The sequence below is a fragment of the Tinamus guttatus genome, unplaced genomic scaffold, assembly GCF_059628265.1.
Source record: "Tinamus guttatus ecotype Peru unplaced genomic scaffold, ASM5962826v1 Tinamus_guttatus_pri_ptg000089l, whole genome shotgun sequence".
NCBI classification, from domain to species: domain Eukaryota; kingdom Metazoa; phylum Chordata; class Aves; order Tinamiformes; family Tinamidae; genus Tinamus; species Tinamus guttatus.
Window position 1 is genome coordinate 1,785,173 of NW_028288623.1, and position 21,808 is coordinate 1,806,980.

Consider the following 21,808-nt stretch of genomic DNA (forward strand, 5'->3'; position numbering starts at 1 on the left):
ATGCTCCATGAGTTGCTGCGAGGCCCGGTGCCACCCCGAGTGCTGCCTTTGCTGGCCGCTGTGCTCTTCCAAAGGAAGGAGAGGAGGGAGACGGGCTTCTTCCACCAGCGGGTAAGGTGAACCGTGGCACTTGCTGCGGGACCGCATTCCTTAGCGCTCTGCTTGCCAGCAGCTTCCTCCTGCCGCGTGTGTGGAAAACCAGCCGTGTGCTTGGCAATAACATACCAAAACGTGGCTTACGGGAGGAAATTCTGGGTAATGGTAGATTCCAAGTTTTTATTTGAGTTGGAGCCTGCGTGCGAGCGCAGAGGAGGTCTGTCCCTTTAGGTTTGGGGGAAGAGAATTAAACTAACTTTCTAGGGAGGCAGCACCTTACTGGCTTTTTTTCACTGGAAACAAAAATGTATGTTTTCTTTCAGAACATTCTCGATTACCATTCCTTCCCTCTTCACTGTTTACCTTAACCCTGCAATGCTTTAAAACATGACAAAGATTAACTACGATTTAAGCCCGTTGTGCTTATAATGTAGTACTGCCGCAGCAGATAAGGTAATGGTATGGTAATGCGTTGTGGTTATTCCCCTGTGGCTGGAACAGGGAGGAAGGGATTTGTGGGCAGCTCCGCTCACTGGAGGGCAGGAGCGAGGTGAGGGGACCAGGGCACCCTGACCCCTCTTTGCCTTGCTGCTTCCTCCCAGCGTTGAGAACCTTTTTCTACTGAAATCAGTGCATTTGAGAGGAGTCGTCTGCATCTATAGAGAGACCATAGCACTGACATGCCACTGTTTAAAGACAGTTATTCTGGGTTACAGTAAGGACTACTGGATTCTGTAACCTGCAATGTAGTCCCTGACTGCTGCATCAGCACCTTTGGCTTAGATGCAAGGTGCAGATAGTTGTGGTTTGTGGGTTTTTTTTTTTTTTTTTTTTTTTTTCATTCCCTCCTCTCTCTCCTCTCTCTTCTCTCTTCAGATCTACCCTCTTGAGCCCTGGAGAAAGGGCCTAAGACATAGTAAAGTAGAAATTGGTTGCTTGTATCTGTCCTGTGTGTACATCACAGACCACCAGCATATAGAGCTGCTGTTCCACTGGGAATTTCCCATAAGCATTTCTTGGCTACCTTTCCTTTGGGATCAGCTAAATCACACCTGATACTCCCATGCTTCGTTACTCTGCAAGTTTACCTTATCACGGGTTACAACACCACTCTGCCGTAGCTAAAATATAACTAGCAAAGGTAGGAGGGAAGGTTCTGGCATAACTGATAGCACAGGCTTGGGAGCAAAGTGAAACGCGTTGTGGTCTTATATGGCCCTTATGTACACCACACCTAGATATTTGGCTGTGTAATGACTGCCCACAGAGGACCTTTGGTTGGGGACCGTTGGAAAGGATTGCCTCTCCTGCCAGCACGTGAGTCCTCGCTGGGGCGTCTCGGGCAGCGAGAGGCTGTGCGGGCTGCAGGGCAGAGCCTTCGCGGCCTGCGCCTCCTTTGCTGGCGGTGTCCACAGCTGAGGCCATGGCGGAGGGCAGGTCGCGCTAGCAAAGGGTTGCTTGGGCGGTGGTGGAGGGGGGATCGCGCAGTTTTGCTCATCAACAGCCTGGAGGGCTGCAACACCCTTGAGCCGCTCGTTCAAACAGTCTTCAGGACTTTGAATTTCCCTGTGTAGCCCCTTTCCCAGCTTGGGGAGGTGAAGGGGGTGCGGGCAGACTTTGCCAGAGAAACTAGTGTCAGTGACTGAAGAAAACACGAGTGGTTAGGAAAGGCTCACCAAGGAAGAAAAATTACCCTTTGAGAAGTAGAGTTCCAGGTAAAATAAGTACAAAAGGCAAAAGTTTTGCTCCCAGAAACAAACAGGTCATCTTCAACATGTTAGTGTTGCAAATGAGCTCTTTAATGGTAATAATAATATAACTTCAACTTGTTTGCACAGCCTTATTGTGGCACCTGAGTGTGAGATCTTTGCATTAGCTTATCCATGTAATTTTGCCCGAAGGGATGCTTAACTTCATTGGGTGCTCAGGGTGCATAGCAGTCACTTAAGGTGAAGATGTACAGTCTAATATGCATGTCTCGGTTTTACCGTGCTCTTATTTTGCAAATACTAGCAAATATCTTAAAGCATTAAGAAATGAAGAGAGTTCTCCAAGTATGTGGCAGCTTTACCAAGGTTATGATCTGTCTTTATAAGCTAGGAAACATGGTTCCATTTATCAGGTAGAACCTGTTTGAGCAAAGTTCACCCTTTAGTTGTTTTATTTTAAATCCTACTTATGGATATGTAGGGCCTATTCGTTCTGCATAAGCATATATCCTATTGACTTTAGTTCTCAATAAATATCTAGCATATGTGAAAATTTAATTCTGTGGTCTCAGGTTAACCTCACAGGAAATGAGGAATGTACAGTTAGCAACCACTTATAAAAAGCATTTTTGAAATGTGTTTTCAGAATCTAACAGGGTTTGAGTTGGCCAGAACTGTGCCATAACTGATGGAGCAGAGGCAGGATCCCATTCAGTTCTAGTCTTGCACAGTACTGGGTCTCCAGTCTCTGCGCTACTTTGTGAGCCAATTTCTCTCGTCTTCCCCAGCACTTCTCCTGCTGTCATGATATTCTAGGATTGAGTCTTTTTTAGCTTTGCCTTAGAGCATTTAGGTATTAATATTACCTTCCAAAAATATTATCCTAGAAGCTTTCAAGAACAAGGATTACATTTGGATCTGTGCTGATTAAAGCAGCACACACAGTGCTAGTAGCAGTAACAGTCCAGAAAGGATGTAAATTTAAGGATAAAATATTTTCTTTCTCAAAGGGCCATGAAGTATGTATTGCTACAAGAGAAGGACCTTTGATTTTTTTTGTTGTTGTTGTTGTTGTTCCCTGCCGCCAACTTTTAAACTGTCTGTGCTCTTTAGCTCGTGCCACTCAGCTTCTTGGCACGTCTGCTGTTGCACAAATATATGTGTCCTTGGAACACTCTCTTAAACTATTCAAGTCATGCTGAAAATTATTTGGAGTGGCTTCAGCCTATTTATCCGTCAGCAGCAGGGAGTTACAAATTTATCTGTAATTAGAGGAAACCTTAAATAAGGGACTTTTTCTTTCTTTCTCTCTCTCTAAAGACTGAAGAGTTAGCCTAAGACATCACTCACTGATTTGCTGGAAGGGAGTTAAGTTTTGTTCTAGTCTCCTGTGGTATTGCTTTTATTCCAAAGCTGGGAGTTATTTATAGGTTATGTGGGGCCAGCTGGTCTGGTTCATATCTCTGCACCTTCCCTGACACTAGTGTGGTGTTAGAAGAGGCATTGAAGCTGAGCTGTGTTGAGTTTGTTCCTGTCTTTTCAGTGGGAGAAGCACCCTTACTACGACCTAACAGTGAAAGTTCTCCGTGCCAGAAACATCAGGGGTACAGATCTGTGTAAGTATTTAATCAAGGTGTTAAGAAAGCTGATATTCTGTTCAGTGAATGCCTGCAACACAAGTAGTACTGTTACGGGAACTTCGTATTGCTACACACAGTATATTGCCCTTATTTATATCTAAGAAAGAAACATGTCTCAAGAAATGGAATAGCGATGAAGATCTTGAAGTTAGTTCCCTTTTTCTTAAAATTTGAATTGTTCTGTCATCTAATACAGTATTAGATATTTGCAAATGAAAAGTGTTCAGGTAAAAGCTCTGTTTCCTGAAGTAAGTTCATGGCAAATGAACAGAAGGAAGTTCTTAAGGAACTAAATTGTGTGATGGTGAAAGAATGATTTTGCTTTGGGCCTGATACCACACAGTAATCTTTTCTGAAAAGAGAAGTTCTCCATATATTTCATACAGCAGTTCCCTTTTTACAGAGCTTTATGCTTTGGATGAAATTAAAAAAATATATATTAACATGTGGCAGTCAGTTTGCTGTTGTTTAAAGATATATTTGGTTCATTCTCCAAGCTTTTTCCTAAGTTCAGCTTTAATTTTACACACGTTAATGATTGCAACAAGAACCAGAAAGCGAAGAGCTTTTGGGAAAGGACACATTTGAGTAGAGTAGTTCTGAGATCTCTCTGCATCTTTGCTGCAGTGTCCAAGGCAGACTGCTATGTGGAACTGAAACTGCCCACTGCGTCTCCAGCGGTATCGCGAACTCAGGTTGTCGACAATTCGGATAACCCAGAATGGAACGAAACTTTCCAGTATCGAATCCACAGTGCTGTCAAGGTGAAGAGCCTGCTTTGGGGAGCTGGTTGGGCTATGTATATTTGCTTGCTCTTCATATTTCATTCAAAACCAAAGCATCTTTACCCTCAAAAACATTTCTTTTTAACTAAGATGGCTCTCAAAGTATTTTCAGTGGTACCAAACACTCTACCATACTTGTCCAGTGATAATGGCAGCGGTTTGTGACTTCATACTCTTTTGCAAATCACAGCTAGAAGAATTTTCTATGAATGTCCTTACAACTCAGAAAGAGAAGTTATGATATTACCTGATAGAGTTTGAGGAATTTGCCTGACAATGGAAACTGTTATTTCAGGTTTGCTTCTACTTCCACATTGTAGCTGTTGTCTTCTTGTAGCTGTACCTGCCCTAAGGTCCTATACAGTATGTAGCATGATCAGCTTATTAAGAAAAACAGGCGCTAGGCAAATTCACATCACTGCCACTTAGCAAGACTTGACCAAATGAACTATCGTCTCCAATGATGGAGGAGAAAAGCAAAGTTCAAACTCCTAGCCTGGGTCACATTACATCTGTATGCTGTCCCAGCAGGTTCTAATGAAGAAATTAAAAAAGTTTTCAGATTGTCAGCATTTTTGTTAAAATGAACATTAGAGGCAGAGGAGAGAAAACTTTAAAAAAAAAAAAAAAAAAAGAATATTTTAGCTTGGCACCATTGCTCTAAAAATTATTTTTGCTTTGCAAAGGGATATTTATTAACAAAAAATGTTTTTCCCCCACTGTTATACCTTTCTGTAATGATTTGATGGCCAGCCAAAGCGTTGTGTGTTTGCAATTTTCTTGCAGTTTGTCCAAAATTCCAGAGCATGCAAGTATCTTATTTCCCTGCAGGCTCTTGAGGCCTCAGCTTGACTCCAGCTTTGAGGCTACATCAGCACAGGTCTAAACTAAGCCTTGAGCGTGTCCTTGCTGCAGGGCTGTTGGGTGAGCTGTGTAGCTCCTGTCTGTTTCCATTAGTTGCCGTTGGGCTTTCCTGCGTGCGGAGGTGGTGCTGACAGGAAGCAAGGAGTCCTCACGCATCCCACCTGAGTCATGCTGCGGCAGCGCAAATTGCTGCTCCTTCCTCAGGCAAACCTGTGCAGGGCTGAGGTGCTGGAAGGCATCCCGTGCACGGCAGCTGGGGCAGCTCTCTTGTTTGGGCACTCAGGAAGGTTTTTAGCTAAACGTGGTTGTTTAGAGCATTTGTGCCCAAGGGTGCTGTAAGCCACGGAGGAAGCAGTGAACCCTCCTCAGAGATGGGAAATGGGAGATAAATATATATTTATATATTTATTAATGTATATATAACTTCCATTGCATCCAACCATCAAGGTTTTCTTTCATCATCATCTCTTATACAATGCTGTTTTTCTATTTGTTTTTAGAACATATTGGAATTGACCCTTTATGACAAGGACATCTTAGTTAGTGACGAGCTCACTACCGTGGTCTTCGATGTAGGGGGTATAAAGCCAGGCCAGCCCCTGCTTCGCACCTTCTGTTTGGACTCTGAGGTCAGTCCAAATCTCTTTTCAAAGTGAACTCTGAAAAGCTGTAGATCATTACAGAAATTGGACAGTACTTGAAGTGAATCTCTCAATTGCAGAGGTTTGGTGTCTCTTTGAAACCACTTTGAAAAACTGTCATTTTATGGGGAAGCTGTTATTGCATGTTGGTCCATTGGGTCTTGCATAGCTAATGCTGAATGGTATTTGGGTTCATATAGGCTGTGGCTTCTGCAGGGGCAATATAGTTGCTGAATGTCTGAATACCTCTTGTATTTGATCTGCCAGGAGGGATCCCAGGTCATTAGGAATTCAGGCTTCTTATCTGCTTGGATTTAAGTGTAAACAGGAAGCTGGACAATCCTGATCTGAAATCATAAATTCTCCCTAATTAGGGTAGTAGACTCTCACTTGGGTGTGTATGTCACTTGGGTACCTATATCGTTTGAGGCACTGACATAAGTATGTGTTGATTGCCCTGACTAGGCTGTAGAAGCTAGAAGGGAAAATCTTGCAACAGAAGATGACAGCATACGTGTGCGTGCGGTCATCTGAGATTATTCTACCATCCTAGTGATTTTGTCTTCTGTAGTTTCTTTGGATGTCCAGCTGAAGAAAACTTGGGATGACTGGTCTCTTTCAGAAGATGCTGAAACACCCTTGGAGTGGATTTTCTTTTTTTTCCTTTCCAGTAGGCAAGAAGGGTGTAAGCAAGGCTTAAAATGCAAAGCATTTGCAGTTAGCAGTCACTCTGGGGACTGAGGGCTTGCTTATTCATTTGATCATACCAGTTTGCAACAACGAATTCGCTTCCTGCAAAGGTTACGTCTCTGTTTAAGTTAAAAACCTAAGAATAGCTTATCTGATAGATGCTGTCTTCAGTTATGTTTAAACTGATCTGTGTGGGTGGCACTGGCACATATCAGCTGCTCTGAGCTCCTATGTCACCTGCTCATGGCCTGGTTACAAAATAGCGTATTTGACCGAGCTAAAGCCCTGTCATGAGTCGGATCATCTGAGCCTGCCTCAGACAGCCTACCCTTGTAGGCCTGGATTAAAGGTGAGGCAGTGCTGGGCTTTCTTGAGAAGTCTGGGCCTTGAGCAAGTGGGTTTGGAAGCAGGCTAACTGGTATGTGCTTAGGAGGGAGGTGTTAGTCATGCAGTGCTACAGATAATTTAAATAGTTTGTGAACATGGGAAGAGGCTCCGTGATATTTCGTCTTTCCACTAACTACGTCCAATTTCTAGAATACTAAATGTGGCCCTTAATCTGTTGCTGTGGAACTAGAAAGTGCACCCTTAGTAAGGAGAACAGTATCTATGATAGGTTTTTAACTGGAAGAAAGCTTAATCTGTTTGAAGAACTTGTTTTAATCATATTCAAGGTCAAAGATGACCCATGTCAAACTTGTGTTTTTAAAGGCTAATGAAGAGCTGGATGTAGAATTTTACGTGGAAAAACGGTGAGTTCTAATAAGGAGTTCAATGAACTTGTGCTTTGTGGATGTGTTGCCTTAACTATATGTTCTGTGCAGTGATAGTCTTGTCCTGTAGTAAGACATGCTACTGTCTTACTTTTTTTGTGCTTTTTTCTGAGTTGGTTCACCAAAGACTGATCACAAATGTCCTTAAAATTGCAATCACTAAAATTTTGGATTTTCTGAAGGAATTTGTTGGATTTTAGGGGAATGACAATGCTACAAAGGAACAACTTTGATGTTTTGAGATGAGCTAATTATTAAGTTGAAGAAAGCTTCCATAGTTAACCATGCAGAGCAGCCACCTGAGTAATATATGTGTATGATAGTCTGTCTAATCTCAACTTGTCCCTAGGTTATCAAAATAACTAAGAAGAGCTTATAGCACATGCTTAAAGTTGCAGGGGAATTTCTTCCTTCAGTAGTGATTTCTTTTTTTTTTTTTTTTCTTTGTGAAGGGGAATATTCTTAATGTTGGAGTATAATTTGCATAGATTTCTCTCACAATGAGGACCTTCCTTTTTTCCCTTGTTATTTGAGCAGTTAGTTTGTAAAGTAAGATGAGGCAAACTAAAACCACAACTGATTTATTTATCTTATTTTAACAGCTCGGATGCCCCTACCAAGATTCTGACCAATGGAGTCCTTGTGGTGAGTGTATACTAATCAGTTAGGTAACATACTGTAATTTACTTCTCAAAGCATTTTATTTTATTTTATTTTATTTTATTTTATTTTATTTTATTTTATTTTATTTTATTTTATTTTATTTTATTTTATTTTATTTTATTTTATTTTATTTTTTATTTTATTTTTTATTTTATTTTAAATTCATTTTTTATTTTTTAATTTAATTTTTTATTTTATTTTGAATTAACTTGAGAACTGCACTTCTGCCTCCCACATTGTTCCTGTATGGAACAATTATTTACAGTTTACGGTTTTTCTAACTTGTCACAAATTCTGTGTTTTGAAGTTAAGAACTAGTTACTGTTTTGAAGGCCTGATAAGTTAGGAGGGGTTGAGCTACTACAGTAGCTCAACAAAGATGTGAACTTGAACCTTGTAACCAGAGCTGCTTTCTTCTTTTTACAGGTTCATCCTTGCTTGTCTCTGCAGGGCACTCTCAAAAGAGAGGAAAAATCAAAAGAGAAGCAGCAAGGTAGGGCTGCCTGCAGAATTTAAGGCAGGTCTGCTTTTCGGCATATCTGCCCCTTGGGAGAGAGGGGAGACTCGATACTCTGGTTAGAAAGTGCATTTTTATTTGCTACCTACAAAGCTGACTTTTTAATTTTTAATATATTATTAACAGTTAATATAATATTAAAAATTAAAGCCAAATTAGTTCACTTCTGCAGGACACTACATGAGATAATCTCATGCATAAATTGCATGCTGGTTGAGATTGGGAGGGACTTCTCTAGATCTGATACAGACCCTGACTTGAGCAGGGTCAGCTAGAGCAGCTTGCTCAGAGCTGTTTCCAGGCAGGTTTTGAGTATTGCCAGTGATGGAGTTTCCACCTCTTTGGGCAACTTGTTCTGATGTTCAGCTACCATCGCAGTGAAGCTCTTTCTTATGTTCAAGTGGAGTTTTCTGTGTTTCAGTTTGTGCCTATTGCCTCTCATTCTGTCACTGGGCACTGGCAAGAATTCTTGAGAATGGCCTTGTCCTCTTTAACAGGTCCTAGCATATATTTATAAACATGGAAGCTTGAGGTTTTTTGCTTGTCTCCTTAGTCTCAGCTATATTTTTAATGATAGTATTTGATTTTCAACATACATTTAAATATTTCCTGTGATCCAAACTTCCAAGTTTAATGTCCATATTGCCACACAGGGAGCTGTGAGGTCAAGCTGTCTGTTCCAGGGGCATATGAGAAAGAGCTGCATATCCCTTGGGGACCTGACTGTGAGCAGGATTATGGAACCTCATTTGTCTTTCATGTGGACAAAGAAATGCATCCAGAATTGCAAGTGGAGCTGGAGCAAACCATATCTGTCCTACAGGTGAGTAGCTATACCAACAGCCACATTCAGCCACCCTGTCTTTGGTCCATAAGAATGTTCTGAAACATGAATTGGACTGGCTTAAGTTCATTGTAAGAACTCCAGATGTCTGGGACATGAGAGTTTGGTGTATTATTCAAGTAACTGGGCAGAGAACATGAGCTGAAGAGCAGAAATCTGGACTTCAGTAAGCAAAACTTCAGAGACTGGTAGTTGAAAACAGGGTAAAAGTCAACTACAGAGACAGACCCAGATGGCAAACCTGAACCAAACTGATGCTTGGTAGCAAGTAAAGCAAATTGCTTTAAACACTGGTATAGAGCCCAAGGGTCTTCATCTGACCATTTCGTTCTTGCTTGAGGGAGGAGGGAGACAAGAAAGTAGTAAAGTCACTTTTCCTATGCCCAATTACTTGTTACTGGCCCTTCAGGGAGAGCGTAATGGGCTGGGAGTGTTTGGGCTGATTCTGCTGTTTTCTTGCCAGTCGACAGCTGGCAAATAAGTAGTTCCTGGTTCTTATCCCTCTCCAGTGCTTGCTGTGAGAGGTGACAAGTTCTTGTTTGTTCAAGCGCTGCCTTGTCTCAAGGGGTGAGGTCTGTTGTGGATGTAAACGTTCCAGCTCAACTAGCAAGTTGTGGGGGTTTGAGTGTTTCCCTCTGTTGAGTGTTTTTTAACATTCCTTTTTTTTAGCCTAGAAATATGCATGCACCACTACTTTAGGAGAATTTAGTAGCCCAAGATGAGAGAAAAACTTCACGTTACCTGACTATAAACTTTCATTTGCTCTGTTTGTACATATGACTTTATTATTATTATTATTTATTTTTTATTTTCATGCCCATATTTGTCCATTAGATCTTTATCTCATTTTCTAATTTCTAATGTTTAGCACTCTGCCTTACTGGTATCTTCCCCAAATGCTGCTCTGAAGAAAGAATACTAGTTTCTTTGTGAGTTCTTTGACACAAATCACTACAACTATTGTGAGGAACGTTACATATTGGGAGACAAAAATTTGTGTGTTTAGCAGATACACATGCACACAAATATATTAAGAATAAATATGTGCATGCACATGTATGAGTGTATGTATATAAAAAATTAAAAACAGCTGTTGGAGCTTTATTAAAGTGATAGAAATAATTGCAGCAAAGATCTTGTAAGCAGAGAGCAGGAAGGGGGTCCAAGATCTCAATGGGTATCCAAGACTGTTTTGGAAAAGATTTAGTTATAATGATCGTCACAATGTGACTTTTTTAATCATATGACAGAAAACTGAGATGATATTTGTTTTATTTATTAGGATGGTGTGAACCCTGATATTGAGGAACATACTACAGCTCTGGGGCTGGGGACTGTACCGGTTAATTCCCTTCCTAATGGACAAAAAGTTGACAGAGCTGTTTCCCTAGGAGAGGTAATGTAAACATTCTGCATGTGCTTTAACATGCTTGGGATAGTTATTTTCACTACACTGCCTGTAGGCGTTTGGAAAGTTAAGCTTTACATCATTTTTAGGAGTGCTGTCTTGAAGATCTAGAACAAAACAATGAAATTGCGGTTCGTTAAAATGTTATTTTAATGGTCAGGACTTGGAAAATATAATGTTTTCCACCTTCCAAGCAAGCAATCAGGATGTGAAAGTAAAATATCAGATAAGGGGAGAAGCAAGAAGTTTTCACAAATATATATTTTTACCCTGCTTTTTGAGTAAGTATTTATTCACTGTTGTAGCTCTTGGAAGTATGAAGGAAATACCTTTCCCTTCAGTAGGCTGAAGGGAAAAGTGTTTCACAGATGTAGTTTTGTGGATGAGGCTGCTATTTTAGTTTAGTATGTGGTGACAATGTTGTAGGCTCACCTGTGAAGTTACTGTTGATTACTTCTTGACTACATCATTTGTTCTTTCTTTTCCCAGGGACAAAGTTTGGATATGAGTTTGAAAGCTGAAGAGATGTGAGTGAGAAGCTCCAAGACCTCTAAAAATTAGAAAAAGACCTTTACTCCTGTAGAGAAGGAGCTGCATGACTATTGTTGTTGTTCTAGACAGCTCCGTTGTCTCAGTCCCTGTTTTCTGGGCTTGATCTTGTTGGGTATTGGATTGGTGTCAGTCCTTCTGGCATGCGAACAAATTTTCTGTGTGTTCCTAATACTTGAAGTTTATTAATGTTATCATCATCCTGATATTGATGCTAATATTATAGCTTTATAGATGCAAGTAATTCTCAGAATATGCTTAGTGTTGTGCTAACAAACATGAAAGGGCAGCTCAGAGTGATAAGAGCTTGAATTATGAAACGAAGGAGGGTGAAAGAAGGGAATGGAAAGAAAAGAACAGCTCATAAAAGCAAGTGGGTGGCTAATGAGCTGATAGGGCCACTGTATATAAGCTCTTTACTTACTGGAAATCTCTTTCTCCTTTCTGCAAAATTCCTGAAGCTTAACTTGCATGACTGTTCGACATAAACTTTGCATTTAGATATTAAAGAAGTTAAAATAGGGAGGTGTTTCATTTTTTATTCCAAATGCTGCTGTTACTCTTTACTAGCGTATGTCTAAGTATTTTGAATGGTAGTCATCTAACAGTTTGATTCAGTGATTAAGTTCAGTGCTTAAAATGTGTGTTCACAGCAACTGCTTTTCTCTGGAAGTTACAAATCCTTCAGAAGTTCATAATTTTACCCTATTTTGATTTCTGCTTCAGGACTTGGGATCTTGATGTACGCCTGGGTTTTGATCTCTGTAAAGAGGAGAGAGAATTTTTAGACAAAAGGAAGAAAATAGTCTCCGAGGCCCTGAAGAAGGCACTTAACTTAAAAGAATTCCCTGCAAAAGATGAGGTATTGAGCCCAATACTTTACAGAGACTTGCAAAACTTGAGACTAGAGAGGCTTGGTTGATAACCAGTTAAACATTTTAGTATTCTCTATGTGTAACCAAAATAACTGTCCCTAGGCATGAAACGTACTCAGCAGGACCTGAGAAGCCTGCTGCAACATATTTCTTAAATTTTGAACTGCTTGATTTTTTTTTTTTTCAAAAAAAATTGAAATTTCGGGATGTGTGTTTGTATTTCCCAGAAGTTGAGTTACTGTATCTGGGGCCTGAACTCTGAACCAAGCAGGTGAAGTTACTTTCTGAATAGTTAAGTTGAAGTTCATTCCACAAGAGCAGAATCTAATTGATTATTTGAGGACACCGCATTGTTCCTAGGTAGCCTTATATCTTGCCCTGTGAACTTTAGGTGATGCTGTTTTGAGAATGATTTATTTTTTTTCTTTCTTGGTTCCAATGAGTGTACTCTATGGCACGCAATTAAATGCACGGGATAATTGAATGTCTAGGATAACAATTTCAATGAGAACCTTTCCTGTGACCATGCTGCTGTATTATAAAAAGCAACATATTTCAATAAAAATATAGTGAAATGAGTGCTGCCTGGAATCAAACCTCAGGCTATGTGGATAGAACTAATATTTTTCCGCTTCTTTATATAAGAATGAGTCTTAAAGAGGATTAGTTCTGTAGCTTCTTGGGGAGTTAGGCGTCTCTGCTGGTTGTTCCTGTGTTTGCTGCCCGCAGGTTCCAGTCGTGGCGGTGCTGGGGTCCGGGGGCGGCATGAGGGCGCTGACCTCGTTCTACGGCAGCCTGGCAGCCCTGCGGCAGCTGGGCCTTCTCGATGCCGTCACGTATCTGAGCGGCATTTCTGGCTCCACTTGGTAAGCTGCACTCAGTCTGGATTCCAGGAGGTTATAGGCAAATATGGCGATGTTCATGCAAGAACACGACCAAAACTGCATTTATGCTGTATATAGACAGTGAAGCGTTTTGCTTGTTCTCACCTGTGAATTCAGCTGAGGATCTCAGATATTCACTGCCACTTCTTAGCCCTACAGCTGTTGGCAAAGTTTATGCATATGCTGCTTTTGCAATTCTGGCAATTGAATTCCTGGAGCTTATTACATGAATAAAGCTGCTATGTGATGCCTGTAAACTAATTTCAAGTACATTCCACATTTCCTAGCCGTTTCCAAGAAAATAAACAAGGGTCATGTAAGTCACTGTAAACAAGTCTGTGCAGGCAGCTGTCTCACTGCCTTCCAAAATGTTGTGTGCAGCTGGATGGAGGAATAGCACCCACTTGCCTCTTGGGCAGGCTGGAGCAATGCGTTGCCATGTCAGGCATGGCCAGAGCATTTCAGCAACTCAACTCTCGGAGTGGTTAAAATCATTCTTTGCACTAGCATATGTTGTTTTTGTGATGTGCAACCTGACAGTGTCATCCTCACTTCTGGAGCTTTGCCTGTTAATCCAACTCCTACGTATGGAGTCCTTCTAACCTGCTGCCAGCCTTGTGATTTGGCTGTCCCTTTTGATTCAAAGCCACACTTTCAAACAAACTTCGTCAGCTGTTCATGAGGACAGCAAGTCTACAAAGTAGTGTTTCTCATTTAAGTAGAACTCTGTCCTCATGAGGCTATAGCCCTCATCACTGTATGCAGTAGCATCCTTGTTGTCTGCTTACCTTTGGGGTTATTGGTACCTGGAGTTTGATGAACCAGCTCATATGAGCTATCATATGATGTTTGGGGCATCCTTGAAAGGTCGGCTTGCCTCCAGGGTGAGGCTGTCTTATGGGTCTCGGGCTTTCTCCCACATTTTAGAATTCGGAGATCCGTTATTAAAGCCCCTGTATTCTCTACAGTGTTTTTTCTTGGAGCCGGGTTTCTCAAAGTTTTAGTTCACTGTTGCAGAAGTTAATAATATCCAGTTAGAATTCAGTGCTTACACAGATGTTAATACTGATGATCTTAATGTAATATTTTCAGGTGTTTATCTACATTGTATCAAGATCCTGACTGGTCACAGAAGGACCTTCAAGAGGCAATCAGCAGAGCTCAAGATACTGTGTCTAGCAGCAAAGGAGGGGCATTTTCCCCTGAGCGTCTGAAATACTATTTCCAGGAGCTGAATGCAATGGAGAGTAGCGGACGGAAAGTTTCCTTCACGGATTTGTGGGGCCTTATTGTGGAGTACTTCCTGCAGCAGAAGGTAAAGGAGTTCACATTTGGATGAGTACTGCTGTTTGCCTTCCAGGTGGGAGCTCTGCATACTCGCATGTTGTATGTCCAGCTTTGTGAACTGTTCTAGAAGGGAACGTATTACTGAATGTACAATGAGTTCTCACCAATTTTGGTTTCCCAATACTCTTCTCGAGGAAAGCATCTTGAAGTCTTCCTGAGCTCTTGAAAAGAGCTATGTAAAGAATCCAACAACTAAGTACTTATTTTGAATGACCGTTAAAAACAAATAGCTTTTGTACTGGGTGGGTTAAACCTTGAGAAAATGAGATGTTATTTTTGTAAAACTGTATTGCCGTTATGTTAGTTGAGATCAGTACTTGGAGAAGTGACTAGCTTGTTAATAACATCTGACATTCTAAATAAACAACTGCAGAAATATTCTGTCAGAATGTAACCATCTACATGGACAGAGGGAGGAAAAGGGACTTTGAATTGGCAGCACTGTTACAGTTGGAGATGCTAAGATGAGCCTCAGAATATCGGAGCATAGGGACAGCATTTGTCTCATGCAGTGTGCTTTTCCTTCCTTACTGGAACCAGGAAGACCCATCAAAGCTCTCTGATCAGCAAGAAGCAGTGAAGTGGGCCCAGAACCCCTATCCCATCTATGCAGCTGTCAATGTGAGACCCAATATGAGCAGTAGTGACTTTGCAGGTATGAACATGGCGGGCTTTGTATTATTGTTTTATTATTATTATTTTATTATTATTATTATTATTATTATTTTATTATTTAAAATATATAAATTCATTTCACCTATGTATTTTCAGTACCCTTTTGTTGAAACACAGTACTTGATGAACAAGTAGCTGGCAAAAGGAAATTTGGCTTAAGTAACAGATGGTTTGCACAAAAGTAATCAGACACTGATTGGTGCAGTGTTAGTATCTTGATCTGCAAATGCTTTCATCATATCTGTAAGTTTATAGCTTGGCCCCTCTACATGCTTTCCTTTCCCTGAAAGGAAAGTTCTTTATAAAAAATCTTTGTGTGAGTGAGAATTAAAATGTTTGGTCATTCAGTGTTGACATTCAAATAGTTAGGATCTTACACGTGTAGTTCCAGATACGTGATTTGTGTAGGATTCAGATAAAATGATGCCTTGGTAACCTTGCGGCAAGTATCATCAAAACTGTGGTGTGTAACAGTCTGGGTTTGTGCTGATTGTCCAACTGAAGTACAAAGTGAAGACTTCTGTTCCAGGACACTTGAAGTCTTAAGTATGAGGTGACAAGTGATGATAGATATAGTGAAAACACAAACTGTTATGTCTATTTATGTACCACTTCTTGTTTTTTCCTTTTATTTTGGAGGGTGTGTGTGTATGTTCAAGGAACAAGAATTTTAAAGCAGAACTGGAATATGATCAGTAAATATTTGTGGAAAGCTTTCAAGCATGAGGGGGCATTTCAAAAAGCAAATAATAAAGCCTGACAACAGGTCAAGTGAAATGTAAAATCAATAGTGTAATGGTTGTTGAGAGATAAGTAGTGTCATGAAAAGCTTTGAGAAGTGAAGTAGGTTTTTGTTTTTGATGTGATGGAAAAGGAAGCCATCAGAATGGTTGAAAGTGGAGGCGAAATAAGCAGGCAGGTGAAAAAGTGGCAGGAAAATCCATAGTGATAATGAAAAGTTGAGACTTTCTTTTTTGTTAGCCTTGTGTGAAATCACATGAGTATTCACACCTACATGTACTCTGAGGTAAATAAAGTTCTACTTATCTGTTGGCTCATTCTTAGAATGGTGCGAGTTCACTCCCTATGAAGTTGGGTTTCGCAAATATGGAGCCTTTATCCGAACAGAAGACTTTGACAGTGAGTTCTTCATGGGACGACTCATCCAAAAACGTCCAGAGCCCAGGATTTGTTTTCTGCAAGGTATGATCATACAGTGGTGAATGAAAGAGGGAAAATGAAAAGGAGTAATTACTGCCTTTGGGATTCATCAACTTAAATCTCTGCATTCTTGCAGAGAAGATCCTTTCATAAAGAATGTGAAGGGGAAAAAATCCAAACATTTCTCTAAAGGTTTAGATGCAAATTTATAGTATTATAGATGGATATTCTCAATCTCAGGCTTTAATGATGTCTAGTCGTTACTAATGTACAAAAGTCCAATGAGTGTGACAAGACTGACTCCAAAAACTAGTGCTTATGTTTTTATTATATTTGCAGGAGTTTTAAGTCAGCATTACTTGTGCATCATCCCATTCCATTCAGTTCTAATGGTGCTCACAGGGCTTAGGCTGTCCAATGTAGCATGCTGCTTCATTGTACATTATTAAGGTCTTTGCTCTTTATTCTTCACTGTCTGAAGTGTGTTTATTTATTTATTTATTTTTTTAATGATGATTTCTGCTTAACTTACACAAGGATAAGCTAACAAAAGATATTGGTAAAAAGACTGCTTAAGATTTTGGGAGAAGAATACTTTATAGGACCCGAACAGAAATAAGTTTAAGAGGGTGACTTTAGTGTTCAGTGTGAAGCTGAAACCAGTCAGATGTTGCTGAACAGAACATATGTGCCCACTTGAGATCCTTTCCCTCTACAATGATAAATTGCAGTACATTAAAATCAAGAAGGTTGGGGAAGGCTGTTGTTAACTTTAGAGTCCAGACAAATCATCCTGTGCTTAAAAATCGCTCTGCTTGAGGTAGTGTTGTTTTCAGTTAAACCTGATCTCAGAATGATGCTTAGGGTCCTTTGGTACTTACCTAAATACTTGTCCATAAGTGTGCTGTGGTTACCATATTAGATGTTAGTCTCTATGGCAGCCTAAAACTAGGGCCTTGGTTATGCCCTAGCAACAAATCAGTTCAAACATGCTGTGTTTTTAGTTTTTTTTTCCATTCCCTTGCTGATAGAAGAAGCTACCTTTTGTGTAGATGTTTATGCATTAGATTATTGCATCAAAAGGTATCCCTTGACCTACTCAATGTATAAACCCCAACATCACCTGGAGGAATAGAATAGCTACAAGTGGCAGTGGAGTTGCAGGACTTCCGCTGCACTGGTTGTGACAAGCCTTCTGAGAATTAAATTCTGTATTTCCCCTACAGGAATGTGGGGCAGTGCCTTTGCTGCAAGCTTGGATGATATCTGCCTCAAGGTGGTTGGTATAGGCCTGGGCTTTCTAGATTCTTTTAAAGATGTCATCAAAGTTGTAGGTAAGAACCTCCTTTTAAACAACTGGCTTTCAAGAACTTTCTGTGTTTAGAAGGGTTGTGTAAGTAACATGGCATCAGAATGTGCTGTGTAATTTTTAAGACTACCATGAAGAATCATTTTAGATAGCTCTTGTGTTGTCTATCCTTTCTTCTCATATATCTAGTGAGGAGGGTAATTGTCACTGTTCAGTACATTTTCTCTTCCTCTTTATTTTGTGTCTGTCCTTTGATGGCTATGAACTTGATAGCTCTGGGAGTCATGTTTTGATCAGAAACTGCAGTTCTGGGGTCTCCCTTGTGACAAAAGAAAAAGAAAAGCTGGACTGCTAATGATGAGGTGAAAAATAGAGTTTCAGTTCCATTGTTCATCCAGATTTGCAATCTCATCCAGAATTAATCCAGAATTTGTTCTCCACTTGTGTGGTGCCCCAGTAGCAGTGAAAGGGAAATGTATGAAAAACTGTTGCACCTAAGTCTCACCTCCTAGTAAGTTGTTGGGGGAGATTTTATTTTCCTCTGCTTTTGCAGCCTTACATGTGTGTTTTGTTTCCCCCTTCCCCAGCATTTCTGTTGCAACTTTAAATGCTGCTGTAAGGAGTGTTGATGCCTAATATCTTTATATGAAACAGAAGGGATGTTGTCATTTGATTAGAGGAGTGTCATTGTGTGGGATTGGAATTAATATGAACAGTGATTATTAGTAATGCTGTTCATTTTAAGTAGGGCACATAAATTATCCCACTATAAAATGTGCAACTGTTTTAAATGTCATTATAATACCTTTTTATAATGTCCAAATGATTTGAGGAAAAAAATCAGCCATAGGCCAACTGGTTGAACTTGCGAGTGGGGAAGAATCCATTTAAAATGCTTAAGCCGGATTATCATTTGTATTCTGTCCCCTTCCTTGGCCTCTATAGACGACTGCCGAAGATTCCATTTTCGTGATCCAACACGGCTGAAAACCCGCCTGGTCATACCCGGCGGCCCCTTGTTGCAAATGTTCCAGGATTTCTTCACATCCCGGGTCACATGTGGAGAAACCTTCAACTTCATGCAGGGATTGTATCTTCATAAAGATTACGTCAATGTGAAGAAGTTTGTAGCTTGGAGAGGTGAGTCTGTATCTGGAATATAAAATAGCATTAATATTCTGCAATAGGCAGGGTTGTAGAGCATGTATAAACTAGGCTTTGTTCTACTGAAGTTTGTAAATTTGCAGCTTTTCAAACCATAGCACAGAATTTGATCTACTATGTATCTTCTGTCTTATGAGGCAATCTCATCAGATTTTATAGGCCTGTAATCTGCTTTGCTTTCTGAATAATGAATGATCTATGTGTGTTGGTATAATCTCTTTTTTATAGCCCCCACATAGGATTCATTTGCTCCTTATAAGTAGAAGCATGTATTGAAGCACTGTAGTTACTTGCGTTATTTGGAGTGTCTTCCAGGCACTCATCTGGATGCATTTCCCAACCAGCTGACCCCCATGGAGGAGAGCCTGTATTTGGTGGATGGTGGTTTTTCTATCAACTCTCCATTTCCTTTGGTTCTTCAACCAGAAAGGGATGTGGATGTCATCTTGTCATTCAACTTTTCCTGGGAAGCTCCTTTTGAGGTGAGACATATAGCTGGGGATTATTAAATGAGGCACAGAATCATACTCATAATGACAATAGATCTGCTGTGATGTTGAATACACACCTATTCTAGAGAAAGTGTATTAAAATAAACTTATGTCTTTAAAATAGTTGTTGTACCATGCTTTCTATTGTGAATGTCATATGAGATTGAATGCGAGTAGTGTAATACTATTCAAAACCTTGACTTTGGAAGCCTAACTAGATCATGCTACCTAAAACAAGAATCTCTTTAGCTCATTAGATCCTGGTAACATAACTGCACTTTTTAAATTAAAAGTGACTTTTGATAACTTCCTTTATGTAAGCAAGTTATTTCTTGTATTTACAAGTTCTTTATTTTTAAATATAGGTAAGTCAAACTCAATGTATTTAGAGAAGCAAAACAAATGTTTCAGCTGCAAACTGACGATGTTTGGCAGCAGTGTTCCTCAGTTTTTACTCTTCATTCTTCTCTAACCAGAGTGGTTATGGGTTTTTTCTTTGTCTAGAAGGAGGATGTATATTTTTGTGTGTATGTGTTATTAAAAAAAATCATTTTGAGGGTAATAATTGAGGAATTTGAGGAATAATTTCATTTGAGGATTGTAGCTAGGTAACCTTAGAGGTGTTGTTGACGGTCAATTAAAAATATTTTTGCTTAATAACAGGTTTTAGAACTGACCCAGGAATATTGCAAGGAGCAGGAAATTCCTTTTCCAAAAATCCAATTGAGTGATGAAGACAAAAAGAAGCCAAAAGAGTGTTACATGTTTGTGGATGATAAGAATCCAAAGGCTCCCATTGTGCTTCATTTCCCGCTGGTGAACGACACCTTCCAGAAGTACAGAGCTCCAGGTAGGGGAACTGTTTGGTAAAAGTGCTGTGTTAAAATCTTCTGGGTATATTGACTGGGGAAATTTTGAGCACACTCAGTGTTCCTCATGTCCTCCTCCCTATTAGCATTCCCCTATAAATTATTAAATCATTACTTTTATTTAAGACAAATCAACCTCCATCATTTTTGGGGAAGAAGGAGTGGGAGAAGTAGTGGGAAATTGAAAGACTTCAGAACTGGAAGAATCAAAATAGGCAATATTTTGCTTCCTTCTGAACCCATTTCTGCCATGAGAGTTGTGTTTTTTTTTTTTTTTTTTTTTCCCCTCTCTCCTGATCCTCCTAAGGATAGGAGAGTGCTGTAAATCAGAGATTAATTCCTAAATTGATATGTTTACTAGGATATGAATAAACCATTACACAGCAAAGCACTGGGGGGCTCCATATTTATGCCAGATCACATAGCACAGTACTAAGGGGTCTGTGCCCTTAACAGTGTAAGGTCGAGTGATGAGGAAAACAATCATTGCTTCAGTTAACATGATTAATATAGGGTGTTAGGCCCACTTCTGTTAGACCAGAATACTAGATTGGGCTATAGAGTCGTATCTGCAGAGAAAATCCAATGCCCCGTTAGTCCCATGCTGGGAGAAAACAGCAGCCTGAAGAAAACCCTTGAGACACAGACAAGCACATGCAGGACTGTTCCACACAGGTGAGATGTAAGGTACGCTGTTTGATGGTAATGGTATTTAACACTTAAGACATTGACAGGTTCTGCCTCCCTTTTTTTGATGATGTGAAGTTATAGCTCAAGGCCGTGAGTTCTATAATAGCAACAAGCAAAATGACTTTAATAGGGAATTTTCAATTAGTTACAATTAAAAGCATGAAGAGGTTAAGATGTTCTCTTTAATATGCTAACTGAAGTCAGCTGAACTCAGAGTGCTAAAGTATCTTAAAATATCTTTTATTTTAGTGTAGGACAGCACTTCTAGGAAGAATTCATTTTTGTATTTCCTATTTTGAGTGTGATTAATCATGAACGCTCTGAAGGATTTATCACACTGAAAATGTTATTTAAACTTTAACACACAGGACTAGTGGAAACAGAAAGAGGAATAATACTTGATCTTCAGTTTCCAAGCACTTTAGAAGCTGAGATCTCTGAAGGGGAGCTGCAGGGAAACAGCTAAAGTTCAAGAGTTAGCTGTGATATCCTCTTTGCAGAACCTAACTTCAGTGGCAGTCTGAAGTGTGTTTTTATTTATTTATTTTTTATTACTACAGGAGTTAAACGTGAGTCAGAAGATGAGAAATCCTTTGGTGACTTTGTCATTGAGACAAAGGATTCTCCTTATCGTACACTGAATTTCACCTTCGAGCCATATGATTTCAACAGGCTGGTTGAAGTGAATCGCTACAATGTACTGAACAGCAAGGACACTCTCTTGAAAATCCTAAATCTGGCTCTGCAAAGGAAAAAGCTGAAGAAAGTCCTTAACACATGACTGGCTTCCTAGCTTAGGATCCAGGCTGTCTGCAATATACCAAAGCTGTGTGACTCAAGCCAAGATGTTGAAAACTAAAACCTGGAAACTCTTCTGGGAATTTGTCTGCATATGACACTGAAAATTCACTCCAGATATGTTTTTGCAAAAGCATCACTTAAGGGCTAACAGTGCAGCACTGATATTAGCATGTTTAAAAAAAAAGAAAAAAAAAAGAGAGAGAGAGAGCAGAGAATGATCTATCCCAGTATCTCATATTACAGTGACTGAGTGGCTAGGGAGGACTATGCAAGTGTCTAGAGATAATCTCCCAAACTCCAGTGATCAGAGAACGAAGGACCTCTTTTGTCAAAAATGGTGGTAACACTTGAGGAAACGCTGAT

The 21,808-nt window shown here is 39.9% G+C and overlaps 1 protein-coding gene across 1 annotated transcript; it reads left to right on the plus strand.

Annotated features, from left to right (window-relative positions):
• Nucleotides 1-21,504, plus strand: LOC104572321 (cytosolic phospholipase A2 zeta). Its single transcript, XM_088520483.1, has 20 exons — nucleotides 1-111; nucleotides 3,349-3,421; nucleotides 4,073-4,209; nucleotides 5,595-5,723; nucleotides 7,137-7,177; nucleotides 7,801-7,843; nucleotides 8,288-8,354; nucleotides 9,032-9,201; nucleotides 10,505-10,618; nucleotides 11,120-11,157; nucleotides 11,906-12,041; nucleotides 12,784-12,920; nucleotides 14,031-14,253; nucleotides 14,826-14,940; nucleotides 16,026-16,163; nucleotides 17,348-17,455; nucleotides 18,376-18,570; nucleotides 18,910-19,076; nucleotides 19,749-19,935; nucleotides 21,205-21,504. Exons 1-20 carry the CDS (start codon nucleotides 1-3, stop codon nucleotides 21,423-21,425), a joined length of 2,550 nt encoding a protein of 849 aa, XP_088376609.1. The 3' UTR covers nucleotides 21,426-21,504.
• The last annotated feature ends 304 nt before the right edge of the window (nucleotides 21,505-21,808 follow it).